The following is a 15633-nucleotide window of genomic DNA, read 5'->3' on the forward strand; positions in this document are numbered from 1 at the left end:
CATTAAGAAGAACCCTCAGGTATGCAGGCTTCCTCACGATGTTTTCCTTCACCGTTGAAGCAAGTGATATTTTAATAATAAATTAATAATAATAAATATACTACGACAATACACACATCGCCATCTAGCCCCAAAGTAAGCGTAGCTTGTGTTATGGGTACTTAGATGACTGATAAATATTGTAATGAATAATATACATAAATACTTAGAATATATATATAAACACCTAGACACTGAAAAACATGCATGCTCATCACACAAACATTTTCCAGTAGTGGGAATCGAACCCACGACCTTGGACTCAGAAAGCAGGGACGCTGCAAACTGCGCCAATCGCCGTCAAATACTGGTTTATTTACTGGTTTACTGATTATTTTGATGATAATATTTGTTTAGGCTACTGGAAATTAGAAAGAAAGAAGAAAAATGCACGGTGCGGCCACGTTGGTACTATTTTAGGTCGCGTTTTAGTTTTGGAACGTTCCGAAATCGAATCCAGTCACGTCACCTCTTAGCTAACTTAAAGCTACAAGAAGTGTATTTTTGTACATATATTTAATGTGTTATGTTCAATATGTACTATGTTTTATTTTTATTTTATGTTAATTTAGTTTAAAATCCTAATAATTCACTAATGTTTGTTGTACCACCTACTAAATTCGTATAGCATTTTCTTGTATGCCTTTGGGTGCCTGAAAGAGATCGCTATTTAGCGATAAGGCCGCCAAATTGTACGTTCTACCTTATTGTGCTTTTGTATTTGTATCTCTGTAAATTTTCTCTGTGGTGCACAATAATAGTGTATTCATTCATTCATTCAAGTGTAATGCACTCTCTCTTATTTCCAGCTCACCGTGCACCGACAAGAACCACATGTTTTTCGCACCGGGAGTTCTGACAGCGGGCGGAAACAACAGAGCTTGCATCTCCAGATTTCATATAGACGGACCCGCGCGCTTTGTACTCAAACTCTTCACTGACGATGGAGCTAACGTATCTGCGACCCGGGAATTAGCACCAGGTATTCTTAAGATTTACTAACCTGCCTCGTAACATGTTTTTTTTTTATTCCACTTTAAGTTAGCCCTTGACTGCAATCTCACCAATATGCTTATATCATACCAATACCTAAAGTTCTCAACCCTTTAACTCCTTCAAACTATCGACCTATCTCCATTATTCCCTTTTTGTCTAAGGTTCTTGAGCGTGTTGTTCATCAACAACTTAGCCTCTACTTAACAAGGTATGAGGTCTTAAGCCCATTACAGTCAGGTTTTCGGCGTGGGCATAGCACAGCTACGACCTTAATTAAGGTATGTGATGATATTCGGTACGCTGTTGACAATAAACTCCTTACAGTTATAGCTCTCTTAGATTTTAGTAACGCATTTAACACTGTAGATTTTGACTTGCTTTTGGCTGTCTTGAGGATGATAAATTTGTCACCACTTGTTGTCAACTGGTTTCAGGGATATGTACGTAATCGACAACAGTGTGTACGGTTGGATCATAAATTATCTTCCTTCATTTCTCTTACTTCTGGAGTGCCTCAAGGCGGTGTTCTCTCTCCTCTTCTTTTTTCTATCTATATAAATTCGATTTCCTCTGTTATATCTTCGTCCTATCATTTATACGCTGATGACTTGCAGATTTATGTTTCGGCGACCATTGATGATCTTGCATATGCGATTGAATCTCTCAATACTGATTTGAATAATATAACGGCTTGGTGTCGATTTATCTGAGACCATGCTAAACAAACTTGAGAGGCTGCAAAACTTGTGTATACGGTTCATTTTCGGCATACGTAAATTTGATCATGTGTCTCAGTATCGTGCTCAATTGAAGTGGCTACCAATTCGTTCTCGTAGAAACTTACACGCTCTTTCTCTCCTTTACTCCATTTTATATTATCCGCAAACTCCACCATATTTGAAAGAGCGATTCACCTTTCTTGGTAGCAATGTTCACTTAAATCTGCGAGCTAATAACGACAGCTTGTTACACGTTCCTGCTAGTCGTTCATTGGCGTATGGCAATTCTTTTACGGTAAAGGTGGTTAATTAATGGAATGAGCTGCCAAGGGATATAAGACAGTCCAAATCATTAAACATCTTTAAATCACGGTTAAAAGACCTTTCATTTCCTGTCTAGTATGTAGCAAAATATCTATGTATTTTATGTGTATGTTTAAATAGTAATATGTATTTAAGTTTATATATTGATATATATATATATATTGATATTCATATACAAATATATAAATATATGTTTTACTATATATATGTAGTATTAGTATGTAATGTTTATAATTAGCACAATTTAATTATTGCACTATCCCGTTTTCTATAATATGTTTCTTCAACCAAAGGTTGTCTGGAGGAGATCGCTTCAAGCGATAAGACCGCCTTTGTCCATATGTATAGTTTTTATTTTTTTGTTAACCTAATTTATATTTGTATGTGCAATAAAGACTTTTTCTTCTTCTTCTTCTTCTTCTTCTCACCTGGTTGTAAGTGATGATACAGTCTAAGATGGTAGCGGGCTAACCTGTTTGGGAATACCACCCCGATACGGTTTCTACGCGACTTCGTGTACGCTAAATTGTTTGGTTGTCATTGTCGGTAAGGTAGTTTTTTTTTGCAGTTCGCTTTATTTATTTATCATAGGTAGGTACATGCACAATTAAAGTAACGTAAAGTAATTATACAAACAAATGCGTACCTCACAACTTATATTGGTGTGTATATAATTATGTATGTAATGGTGCAATTTAAAATCGACTGTCCCTGATTTAGGTAAATACCTCTCCTTAAATTGTTGTTTTTGCTAGCAACAAACGAAGCCTCCCATTAGATCAGACAAGAGAAGTTACACAGCACTGAAACAATGCTGCTTTTATTTTCTTATTCACTACAAAGTAGCCCTTGACTGCAATCACGCCTGGTGGTAAGTGATGATGCAGTCTAAGACGGTAGTGAAGTGAGGTAGTCGTAACCTTGATCAGTTTCTACGCTACATCGCCCCATAAGACTTAATCGCTTAGCGGCACGTCTGTGTCGGTAGGGTGGTAACTAGCCAAGGCCAAAGCCTGCCGTCACAACAAATGGCAGAAATCACCATGGCAGTGGTATTTCCCCGGACGAGCTATGTCACAAAAAACTCTACTACTAATAAAACGGTGGCAGTCAGTTACTATAATTGTTATAATATAATTTTTTTAGGTGACGGAGGCTGCCTCGACATAGCGGTACCTCTCAGACCTAATACCAAAGCTGAATTGAATGTAAACATAAGGTGAGCCATCTAAAAATTCTATTGGTAGATAATAGTCAAAGTCAAAGTCAAAGTCAAATATTTCTTTATTCAAATAGGCACATAGATGGCACTTTTGATGCGTTGATTAAATACAATATGTGTACATAGCAAGGAGTAGTGATGGTGATAACTACAATAGTACAACTTAAAACTAAAGCTGCGAGGGTTCCAAACAAGTCCTGGTCTAAGAAGAAGCCCACAACTAACTTAGCCGGGTTTTCTTTTTGTTATCACTCACATTATCATTAGAAAATATTTCACACCCAAGCTTTTTTATCGTTTACGTAATCTTTTATACTAGGACTTTTCCATTATTTATTGTTTTGTGCAGTCTATTGTACTGCACTGCAAGTTTATTTTTGCTTCTAACGTTAAAATTATTGAGGTCACATTTTCTTTTAAATTTTGATAAATTTTTGTGAACATACATTAAATTTTCAAATATGTATTGGGTATAGACTGTCATTATTTTAACATCTTTAAATTTATCTCTCAATGACTCTCTCGGACCCATTTTATAGATAGCACGAACAGCCTTCTTCTGCAGCACGAAAATAGTGCCAATATCAGCAGCATTACCCCATAGTAAAATTCCATATGACATAATGCTGTGAAAGTAACTAAAATAGACTAGCCTAGCAGTTTCTATGTCTGTCAGGTGGCGTATCTTCTTTACTGCATAGGCAGCAGAACTAAGCCTGCTCGATAAATTATTTACATGAGGGCCCCATTGAAGTTTAGAATAAATACTGGTATATGACCCCTTAATTTTTATGAATCAGATCCTTGCAGCAATATAAATCTTGTATCAATATATTCCTGTTCTTCTTTCATTAAGGGTTGTCTGGAGGAGATCGCTTAAAGCGATAAGACCGCCTTTGCGCATTGTTATTCTTCTTATATTTATGTTTTCAATTTATATTATAAATTGTGTGCAATAAAGAATTTATCTATCTATCTATCTATCTATAAATCTTATATAAATGAATAGATATCAGGAACCTGCAAATAAAATAAACTGAGCCATTACCTTGCCGATTTAGTGTAACCAAAGAAAACGTTATATTTTTCCAAATGTGCTCATTTTAATTTGATATTGACGAATACAATAAAAATATCTTTAACTATTCCGATGTTATTTATGTCAGGTTTTATATTAGTTTATAATTTTACACTAAAATGAAAGGAAATGTACGTCGTTTTGCGGAAAAAACTAAAAATAAATTAAATACCCTCTTTTCAAATTGGCCGTATTTTACAATCGGTTTCCGTACTATACGATGTCTTACTTATATTTTGAAATTCATAAAATTATTTAATTTAAAAAAATGTCTGCGCCCAAACTGGATGTACATACTTTACTTTATTTGATTAAATTTGTTTTAAATATTGTATTATAAATGTAACATTATGTATTGTGCTGAATTAAATAGAAATTGTAATAGAAGTGCAGGCGGCTCCGTCCGCTGTACTTTTCTTATTTACTGTTACTATCCCTATTTTCCCACTAATGTTTTGAATGCAAAAGCTTTTATAAGTGGAGATGTTACAGTTATAACAGGATATAGCTTTCGCTCTAACCCATAGTAACTATCCATTTTTCCGGGATAAAAAGTACATTCACTCTGACTTCTGCTTGCGCCGCCCCTCGCAGCCCTTTGTGCGAGTGGAGTAAGAGTTATTAAAATCTTAAGGATAGGCTTTGTAAGAGTTATATTAAGACTACCCTTAAGTATTTTTTTTTTAATTTTATATCATCTGCATACCCTGTGCCTACCCTCTATGCACGCCACTGTCTACACCCATGTAATAAAAGTGATTATAATAAAAATACTCAGGTATCCAGAAGAAAATTGTGCGTGGGACCGACGCATCACAGTCCGGATAGCCAGCGGCCGAGTGTTGGTAGTCCATACGGAACGTGGAAGGTACCGGCCGGGGGACACGGTTCGATTCCGCGCCGTGGCCCTCAAAGCCGATCTCACTCCTGCGCATGCCATTGTGAGTATACCTCTACTGCCGTCATTGCCGTGTCGTGATCAGAATACAGTTGTCACCACCCCCTCTTTCCGCGAGTGTCGTACGAGGCGACTAAGAGATTCAGCGTCCTCTGTACTACTACTAGCATGTGCTGCGGTCACTAACCCGTCTCTCCAGCGTGGTGATAGTGGGAAACCCTCCCGTCCCGTAGGTTATATTCGGTTTTGTAACTTTTTATACTTTTGCGATAAATTAAAAAAAAAAAAAAAAGTACACTAACATGTGATTATAATAACCCACCAATCTACAATGGAGCAGGGTGGTCGGAGTTTGCTTTAAATCCTTTTCAATCTTGTAACCAGCAGTAAGCTGATGATGATGCACAGTAGAGCAGTGGCGTGAAAAAAAAATCTCCATTACGAATAATGAAAAGCTTAAGGACAGGCATTGTAAGAGTTATAAAAAGCCTGCCCTTAAGTATTAATAACACGTGAGTTTTTCTTCATTTTATATCACATGCATATTCTGTCTCCCTTTCCATAGCATAGGTGACGTGCATACAAAATTACAAAGCTGACCGTGGCTTAGCTCGGGAACAATTTTCAATTTTCCCTCGGGATCCACACAAGGAATCGGGATAAAAGGTAGCCTATGTTCTATTCCATGTCAAAGGCTACATGCATGCCAAATTTCATCCAAATCCGTTAAACCGTTTTTGCGTGATTGAGTAACAAACATCCACAGTTTCACATTTATAATATTAGTAGGATAGTAGGATTAAGGATAAATTAAATAATCTTTAAAACAATAAAAAAAGAAGTATAAGTACTAAATAAACCTGTAAGGTAGTATAACTGTTCATTAACTCTCCAATTTATCCCATAAAATGTGTTCGCGATTCACAAAACCGGTATGTCACGCGTATGTCACTGACTTATTGAGATCTGTCATTTCATATAATGCCCAAAACAGAACCGACCGAGTAGGTTCGACTCCGACGACTGGAAAATGTTTGTGTGACGAACATGAATGTTTATCTGTATATTATAAGTATTTGTGTATATTACACATACAAATATTCATCTGTCATCTTAGTACCCATAACACAAGCGACACTTACTTTGGGGTTAGATGGCTTTGTGAGTACTGTCGTAGTATATTTTTCATTATTTATACACAAAGCAATAACAAACACAATCAAAACAAAAAAAAGGTGCAATAGGCGTCCTTATCGCTTAAAGGCCACGTAGCCTACCAAAGGCTATGAAGGGTTAAGGTGATAAGGGCTTCTTCAAAGAGCAAGTTAAACCGCCAGTAGTTACACATGTGATATAATACAGTTTTTAGTAAATATTAAATCAATGATAAACCTTTTTATATTATACATCTGTTAGTTTGTTTGTTTGTTTGTATGTCGTTATGAAGCATTCATAAATATACGAGTATGTTTCCATTACTGTGAAGTGCTGGCGATAACATTGGCGTGCATAGAGGGTATGCACAGGGTATGCAGATGTAATAAAATTAAGAAAATCCCCAGTACGAGCTATAAATACTCAACGTTAGGCTTTCTATACCTATTACAATGCCTATCTTTAAGTTTTTTATAACTCTTTTCGTAGATTTTCTTCACTTTATATCATCTGCATACCCTGTGCATACCCTCTATGCACGCCACTGGGCGATAACTACATTCGTTATCTTAAATCTAAATCTAGGAGGGTTCCAATAGCAGGTATAGACTTTGGAAATGCTTAATTAAAATAATATTCCGGACATAATGAGAAATGCCTGATGTAACTGCAAGTGACTGCTACTAATTAGTACTTAGTGGCACAGTCAGCGTACCACTGACACGGTTTGCGAAATATTGTCGCGTACGCAAACAATTATTGTGTTTCGTATGCGACTTTGGCGACTTGAGTATCACTTTCATATAACTCGCCTAGCCACTATTAATTGAACCTCGTCGCCATGCGTTGTCTGATGGGTGCATAAAAACTTTTTATCACAGAATATAATGATATCAATGACCGATCAGCTCCTTTATTGTGACGACATAAATAATTAACCAACCAGTAAATACCTATGGGAATTTTCATGTCCTTGTTATTAAGATTTCTATGCATACACCATAATCGATTAGCATCCCACTTCTTTTCGAAAGAAAATATATTTATTATTATTTTTGAAGATTTTAAACTAAGATTTTCGTGGTTAATCAACATTTCTTAACGGGTACACACCACGATAATATTTTTGGATTTGTCGATATATCGACCCAGTTGCATGGGTAACCACGTTAGTTTAAAATTTCAGAAAAGTATTTTTGAAAGTAAGTGATATTTGTAAAAATACTATATGTTAGAGTTCCATCATAACATATATGTATGAATGCTTTATAAATGACAGTGATAGGTGTTCATGAATAAAACATATATGAATTTGAGTTTGAATATTTAGTTAAAATGCATATTATTATAATAGAGAAAGGCAAAGAAATTCAAAAATTTTAAAACCGAAATAATACTTCACAGGCATCATAATAATATCAGAGACAATACATAATGTACCTCACATTATGTATTGTCTCTGAGACTTATCTGTGAAACCGAAAACCTAATAGTTTTTGAGTAAACAATTGCTTTAGTTTTTACTGAAAGAAATATGATACAGCTCTAACATCACAAGCAAAATTGAAATCATGTGACTCTCGTCACTTTATTAGGTACGCGTCGCGAAGCGTAGTTAAGTACTATGCGCGTGTCAATGTTCTATCTTTAATAGGGTTGTCATAAGTAAACACACAAATGTTTAATGTATATTATACTAACATTTCTTTAGCGATAAGGCCGCCCATTGTACCTGTGTTTTATTGTGTTGTTTTTGTTTACAATTTAATTTCTGTTAGGTGTACAATAAAGTGTATTTTCATTTCATTTCATTTTTCAAATGTTTTGAATTAGTTTGCATGGAAAAATAAATATGCTTCTTTTTATTTAATATTTTTCCAGGGTGATTCCTTATCAAATATACTTGCATCCTACAATTTTATTTCGTAATTCTGTTACACGTTGTATATTATTAACTGACATAGCCTTTCGTGTTAGCGTACTAAAGTGGCAGTGGGCTGGTCACGTTAGTCGGAGGACCGATGGACGTTGGAGTCGAAAGGTTCTCGAGTGGAGACCGCGTGTCGGTAAACGGAGTGTCGGACGCCCCCCTACTAGATGGAGCGACGACCTCCGAAAAGTGGCAGGCATCGACTGGATGAGGAAAGCCGAAAATAGGAAAAGTTGGCGCTGCTTGAAAGAGGCCTATGTTCAGCAGTGGACGCACAATGGCTGATGATGATGATGATGATTGTATATTTTCGGGCGCTTACTACAAACGCTGGCTAAGCCTTACGAGTTAGATTCAATAAATGTGTAGGATTTATTTATCATTTATTTCTACACATTTTTTTTTAAATTTTCAACTGTGTGAATTATAAAAGAAAAACAAAAAACACTATTAAAAATGTATAAAAAAACCGCTCTTCCGCTTGCGGGGCTTTTCAGTACCCCAACAACCGGCAGTCAGGGCTCCAGAGCGAGGAACCTCCTCTCTGCCTTCTTATCCGACCCTTGATCCAACAACCAAGCGAAAGCTTAAGATATTGCTCGAAACTTTACTTATTTAAGGGGGTTTAATGGTAAAATTGATCGAATCAGAAATGTGGAGATTCGTAGAAGAACCAAAGTTACCGACATAGCTCAACGAGTCGCGAAGCTTAAGTGGCAATGGGCCGGGCACATAGTTCGGAGAAAGGATGGACGTTGGGGTCCCAAGGTGCTGGAATGGCAGCCCCGTACTGGTAAGCGCAGCGTTGGTCGACCCCCAACGAGGTGGACAGACGACATTAAGCGCGTCGCAGGTAGCCGTTGGATCCAAGCGGCTCAGAATCGTGGAACTTGGAACTCCCTACAAAAGACCTATGTCCAGCAGTGGACGTCTATCGGTTGATGTGATGATGATGAATGGTAAAATTTAAAACCATCAGGGATTTTATTATTATTCCCTGGAAACTTCGTCTACATTGCACCCTTGTGAAGCCATGGGTCGCTAGTATAGAATACAGAAATATAGCTTCTATTAGAGTAAATGTAAGTAAGTCATTCCCAAGGGCCCTCTCGTCTCTGTATGCGAGCTCACACCGCGAGCCTACACTACAACCGAGACGCGCTTGTACTTGACCGCGCCGTCAAGTTTAGTCTGGCTCTCGTACAATGTACAGTCTAGTGACACGTATATTATTCTTAGTTTTTCCACTGTTGATATCTCGAATAAATTAGAATTTTACCATTAAACCCCCTAAATAGGTAACGCTTAATCTAAAGAGATTCCTAGGCACTCATCAACCGTTCACCAATAGCTATTTCATAAAAGTTGGTTAAATGAAAGATTAAGTTAAATATACTCGACGATATATACATCGTAAGCGTAGCTTGTATTATGGGTACAAAGATGACTACTGAATGTTTTAATGAATAATATACATTAATACTAATAATATACAGACACTCAAAGACAATCATGTTCATCACACAAATATTTCGAACACTCGCCTATCGGCCGTCTAAGTTGGCGAAACGTTTTTTTTTCTATAAAATAACACAGAGCACTATTTTACTGTCGTGACGTTTTTTTATTCATATAGGCCTATAACAGGCACTTATGAAGCGTTCATACATATATGTTTACATAATTGTAAGGGGATGGTGATAACTACGTTCGCCATCTTGAACCTAAAGCAACGAGGGTTATAAACGCGCCCTGGTATAAGAAGAGCCCACAAAAAACTTAGCTGGGTAATTCTTTTGTTATCACCATCTCACAATTAATATTAAGCATCATTAGAGCGATTCATACCCATGCTTTTTTGTTAACATAAAGGTGAGTAGCGTGCTTTTTATGCAACTCGTTCCGGATGACCTCACTGGCGCAACGGTGAGCGCTCCGAATTTAATTAGGAGGTCCCGGGTTCGATTCCCGTCAGGGGCAATTTGATTTTTTTTTTCCATTTTTCTCTAGTCTGGTCTGGTGGGAGGCTTTGGCCATAGCTGGATACCACCCTACAAAGACGTGCCGGACGTTTAGTGTTCCGGTGCGATGTCGCGTTGAAACTGATTACGGGTATGACTACCATACTTCCTAACAGGCTAGCCCGCTGCCGTCTTAGACTGCATCAGCACTTACCACCAGGTAAGATGGCAGTCAAGGATTAACGGTGTGTATACTTATGTACGCACGTTAAGAGTCATTCGATCCACAGTCAGTGTCGAATGTCCTTTGGCGTATCGAGATAAAAATTTAAAATCTTTTCAAAAATTTCATCTTTCACCTTATTCTGTTTTATATAAAGTATAAAGTTTTGTTATAACGCAATATCAGTTAGTTAAATAAAGTTTATTTAAATATCACAATTTTTTTTTTCTATAAAATTAAACAAATTGACATAATAAACATAATAATTAAATTTGGAGTACTATTAGACTCATTATCAAAATGTTCTCAAAGGTGTGTGGAGTCCAATCCGCACTGGGCCAACGTGGTAGACTATGGCCTAAACCCTTCTCATTCTGACAGGAAACCCTTGCCTTATATAGGGCCAGTGATTGGTTGATGATGATATATTCAATACAACATTTCTTCTCTCATTCCAGATTGACGAGGTATGGCTGGAAGGGCCACGAGGCGCCTGGGACGGCGTCAAGACCGCACAGTGGCAGGGCGTGAGGACCAGACTGGGATTGGCGCAGATTCAACACCAGCTGGATGAGCTGGCACCGCCTGGGAAGTGGACGGTTAGGGCTAGACTGGCAGATGGCTCACAAGTACGTATTTCTTCCCACCCCTCGCTAGAAAACACATAATTACAAGGCATTTTATCTAGAGATAATTTATAACATACATTACACTCTTACTGACAAAGACCCTTAAAAAGCATGAACTTTATTATTTTTTTTGAAGTTATACTTCTTTTAGCGCGTTAGGGAAAAATGGTAAGTGTAAATTTGTACGATGCGCCATGCATTTTACACCGTTACAAAAAACCGACACTAGGAAGTTAGCTATAGTAAACATTTTAGTTTTTCAAACAAAGCTTTGACAGTGTACACTTTCAATTTTCAAAGTCTGCGGGCTCATTCATTTTAATGTTGAGTAAGACTTGGTGGTCCGATATTAAGACAAATAGATAATGCGTTGTAATATAGTAAAACTTTCAATGTATTAAATACGATTTGACGAAAGATGATATTTTTTAAATGATTTTTATCTTGTAGTAGTTTTAAGTATAACTTCTAACGCGTGTACATGAGTACACACACGTCTTTTTTTATTTATTTATTTGCAACAACACCCAAATAAAAACACTTGAAATACTATACAAAACCAATGCATCAGTAAATAAGAAAAATAAACAGAAAAAAAAAATTGACAAACTCTTCGGCTTTATTGTATTAAAGTTGATATAGCCTACTTGCCTTAAAGAGCGAGGTGGATATATTAATAGGCATCTTCGAGGCAAGTGCACTCGAATAGATTCTTCCTTTTTTAACAGGCGTACCTATATGCCATATCACCACGAATCTAAATTTTTGCTTTTGTATCTCGAACAAACGGTTAGTCACTTCATATCATTTAACAGTTGACAGTTATTATTTTGCCTCTAATATTCTAAACGTTTACCCTAAAATGGTAAAATAGGAAAAGTTTGTGAGCGAGCAACATTCCGCAGGTGTAAAGTGAGATGTGCGCGGGGCGTTTTCACTGTTTCTTGACCCGAGGAACATATTGGATAGAAGCAGGCGTTATTTTGCGGAATTCCATGATATATTATGAAAATTAAGCTTAATTTGCTATACTCGGCGAAAAGCAGGAGAATCTGTATGGTGTAATTTATAATTTCTTCAATCCTTATACTCCACACCAAACAGATCTTCGTCAATGTAGCCTTTACGCACATTTCGCTCCGAAACGGGAGCATCCTCAGATGTATACTTTACAATGAATAATTGTTAAGTCACGGTCAAGTTAACAATCAAATTAAGCTTAATTTTCATAATAGACCCGAGGAACTGCATACAAATATGGCTTAATGAGGATTCTGTATGTTCTTAATTCTGTGAGATAAATATAGAAACGAAAAAAAAACACGTATATTGTTTCAGGGAGCTACATCCTTCTTCGTTGGTAACTACGAGCTGCCTCCATTCCAGCTGACAGTACGTCATGCGCCAATCGTACTGAGGACCAGCGAGAGACTCGTATGGACTGTGTGTGTCAGGTAACGAAAACGAAAAGTAGAATGAGCATGATGACAGTTACAAAGAATCGTTAGAATATTGTATTTATCATAATCCTACTAATATTATAAATGTTAAAGTGTGGATGTTTGTTACTCAATCACACAAAAACAGCTGAACGGATTTGGATGAAATTGAGCATGCATGTAGCCTTTGACATGGAGAAGAACATAGGCTACCTTTGACATACGATACCTTAAGTAGTTCCCGAGGAAACATTAAAAAAAATTTACTAGCTAAGCCGCGGGCGGACAGCTTTGAAATTTGGTATGCATGTCACCAATGCTATGGAAAAGGACATGTACTTTCTATACCGATCTCACAAATAGTTCAAGTGGTAGGATGAAAAATTGCTAAAGAGCGAAGCTTTAGACACAATTCTGAAGTCCACGCAGACGGAGTCGCGGGCAGATGCTAGTTATTTATAAAATTGTGATATGAAAAACGTATTTTTATTAATATCTGAAAAAGAAGATTGATATATATTTACAATAAAGAAAAGTGCAAAAACACGCAATCCAATGTGACAGGTGAAACGCTGATTGAATACAAGATTATGACGTCACGTCTATATAAACATAATTTAGTACCGCTTGAGCTTCGTATATCAAGTACTTTGTGATAAAACTATGAGTTGCTCAGTTATTTTGTTATCAATACCAAAATCTATAATTGTTATACAAGGATTCATTAAATCTCTAATTTGCTTATTAAGTAACGAGTGCGGCCATGGCGAGAAACCAGACGAGCTTTTTCGTGGAAAATAATTTCTTTAAATATAATTAGGAATTTTTATCAACAAACGTATAGTTTCTGCAAAAATAAGATATTTTATTTGTGTAGTAGATACGTCTGAACATCATATTTGTTCACATATAACAATAGCAGATAAGGCGGAGTTTTTCTTTTAAGTTCAAAACCTGTGTCGAGTCTACCGGTTATCCTAGAGCGGGCAGTTACCTTGGCCAACGAATAAGTTTCGCCTTCCAAAGGGGCAACGAATAAGTTTCGCCATCCAAAGGAGCTACCAGCATCTTAATGTGCCTCGCTGCGGTGGTTTCGAAGACGTTTTAGATTCTATTTAGTTTTACATAGTTTATTTAGGTTATATTTATAAAACAAATGTGAAAAAAACATGTGTTAAAAATCACCATTTCATTTTAAAAAAAAATCATTATTTTGGCTTACTTATTACAAGTATGTTCAACGGATTATCTCCTTTAACGATCTTTATAGGTATCCCTGGTCAGAAGCGGTAGAAGGCATGCTGGTAATACGCCTTCGAGGCGCCGGTGGTACCAACCAAGGCCAAGGTGGTATTCGGACTGCGGTCCGTTTAAAGGCACCAAGGGCCTGCCATAGACACGCGGCTGCGACCAAACGTATAGGGCTGGATGGGACCAGTCCGCCAGATGTCATCGTTGCTGACTTCTCTTTTCAGGTAAAGGAAATAACTTTCGTAAAAATCAATCCATAAAACAATTCAATCTTCATCATCGTCCCATCACCGGCCCACTACAGCGCACGTGTCTCCCCTCAGAATAAAAGTCAAAGTCAAAAATATCTTTGTCAAAGTCAAAAAGTCCATGCAATATCTGATTCCTGTTGTAATCTGTTCATATAACTTATAGAAAACTATTTCGAAGTTTCACATCTGCCAGGCGTCCCGTGACGGCTCACATAATTTTTTTTTAATTGAACAGGTAATCCATTCGATACTCTACTGTATTGTAGCAAAATGCTTCTTGGAAATGTCGACTAAACAATTTAATTCCAGGAGGAAGGAACCCACCTGTGGCAGAACACAACAGTGGTGTCTCAAGTGGTGGACGACCCGGTGAAGATAGAGTTCCTCACCAAGCATCGGGCTGTCATATCACCCGGGCTACCTTACAAAATAAAGGTGAGTCCATGCATTCATAACTTTGGTCTCAATAATAATTTTAAAATTACCCTGCTTTCTGAGTCCAAAGCCGTGGGTTTAATTCCCACAAGTGGAAAATGTTTTTCAGTGTCTGCGTGTTTATCTATTTTATAAGTATTATTTATTAAAACATTCAACAGTCATCTTAGTACCCATAACACAGGCTACGCTTACTTTGGGCCAAAACTGTTTTGTGTTCAATTCCCAGTTCTTTAGCTACGTCGTAACTACTGATATGACGATCTTGCTCCATTTTTTTAAAAATGGCATCCGTTTTATTCGTAATAGGGCGACCAGAGCGAGGTGCATCTCTGACGTCAAAATTTTGGATTGAAAACGCTTAAACCAAATTTGTACTACTCTTACAGGCGCTGCCCTAAGTCCATAAACATCGCGGCTTGCGTTGCATTTTTACCTTTTCTTAGTAAAATTTTAAAATGTTTCTAATTTCTTCATTAGATTCACTAATCTTCACAGTACGAAAAACATATAAAAATCACACATTTTCTTAATTTGAATTTGGAATTATCTTCTTTAAAATTTAAACTTTTAATGATACCAAAACCAGCCAGACACAAAGTGATTTTACTATCCCCAACCCATTATCTTGGTTGTCTCACTAGAAAAGTAATGAAAAAAAGTTTACCAAATCGTGGGTAACGTTTTATTTTTCACGTATATTTCGATAGGTCAAAGCATCTCGGTGGGACGATAAACCGGCGGTCAATGAAAGAGTTACCGTGTGCCGATCACCAGCCATGACTCCGGAAGAAACAGCCTTCGACGCTACAAAGGCTTCTTGCATGGACTCCGTCACCGACGCCAAGGGAATTGGCAGGGTCATGTTCACCGCCGATGATGGGAAACCTTACTACCAATTTCAAGTAAGTTTTCCTCGATTTTATGTAAAAAAATACATATTTTTTTGGAGAAACAATGTACCACTACGTTTTTCCTGGAGGTAAATTATGCTTAAAAGTACAGAAGTTCTGTCACTCTTGTCTACTTGTGGACCCCTTAGTTCAGAAGAAATACATAGATTCTAATATAAGTCACTCTTAT

At 37.0% G+C, this 15633-nt stretch overlaps 1 protein-coding gene across 1 annotated transcript in view; it reads left to right on the forward strand.

The window, feature by feature from the left end:
* The window catches only part of LOC120632981 (alpha-2-macroglobulin-like), a 64973-nt gene that overhangs the window by 16054 nt on the left and 33286 nt on the right, over window positions 1-15633 (forward strand). Inside the window, exons 2-9 of the mRNA XM_039902990.1 lie at window positions 849-1021; window positions 3225-3297; window positions 5157-5319; window positions 11004-11174; window positions 12513-12628; window positions 13884-14088; window positions 14425-14550; window positions 15261-15455. Coding sequence (XP_039758924.1) covers window positions 849-1021; window positions 3225-3297; window positions 5157-5319; window positions 11004-11174; window positions 12513-12628; window positions 13884-14088; window positions 14425-14550; window positions 15261-15455 — 1222 coding nt within the window. The remainder of the gene's footprint in view (window positions 1-848; window positions 1022-3224; window positions 3298-5156; window positions 5320-11003; window positions 11175-12512; window positions 12629-13883; window positions 14089-14424; window positions 14551-15260; window positions 15456-15633) is intronic.

The sequence above is a fragment of the Pararge aegeria genome, chromosome 21 (genome assembly GCF_905163445.1).
Source record: "Pararge aegeria chromosome 21, ilParAegt1.1, whole genome shotgun sequence".
Classification (NCBI taxonomy): domain Eukaryota; kingdom Metazoa; phylum Arthropoda; class Insecta; order Lepidoptera; family Nymphalidae; genus Pararge; species Pararge aegeria.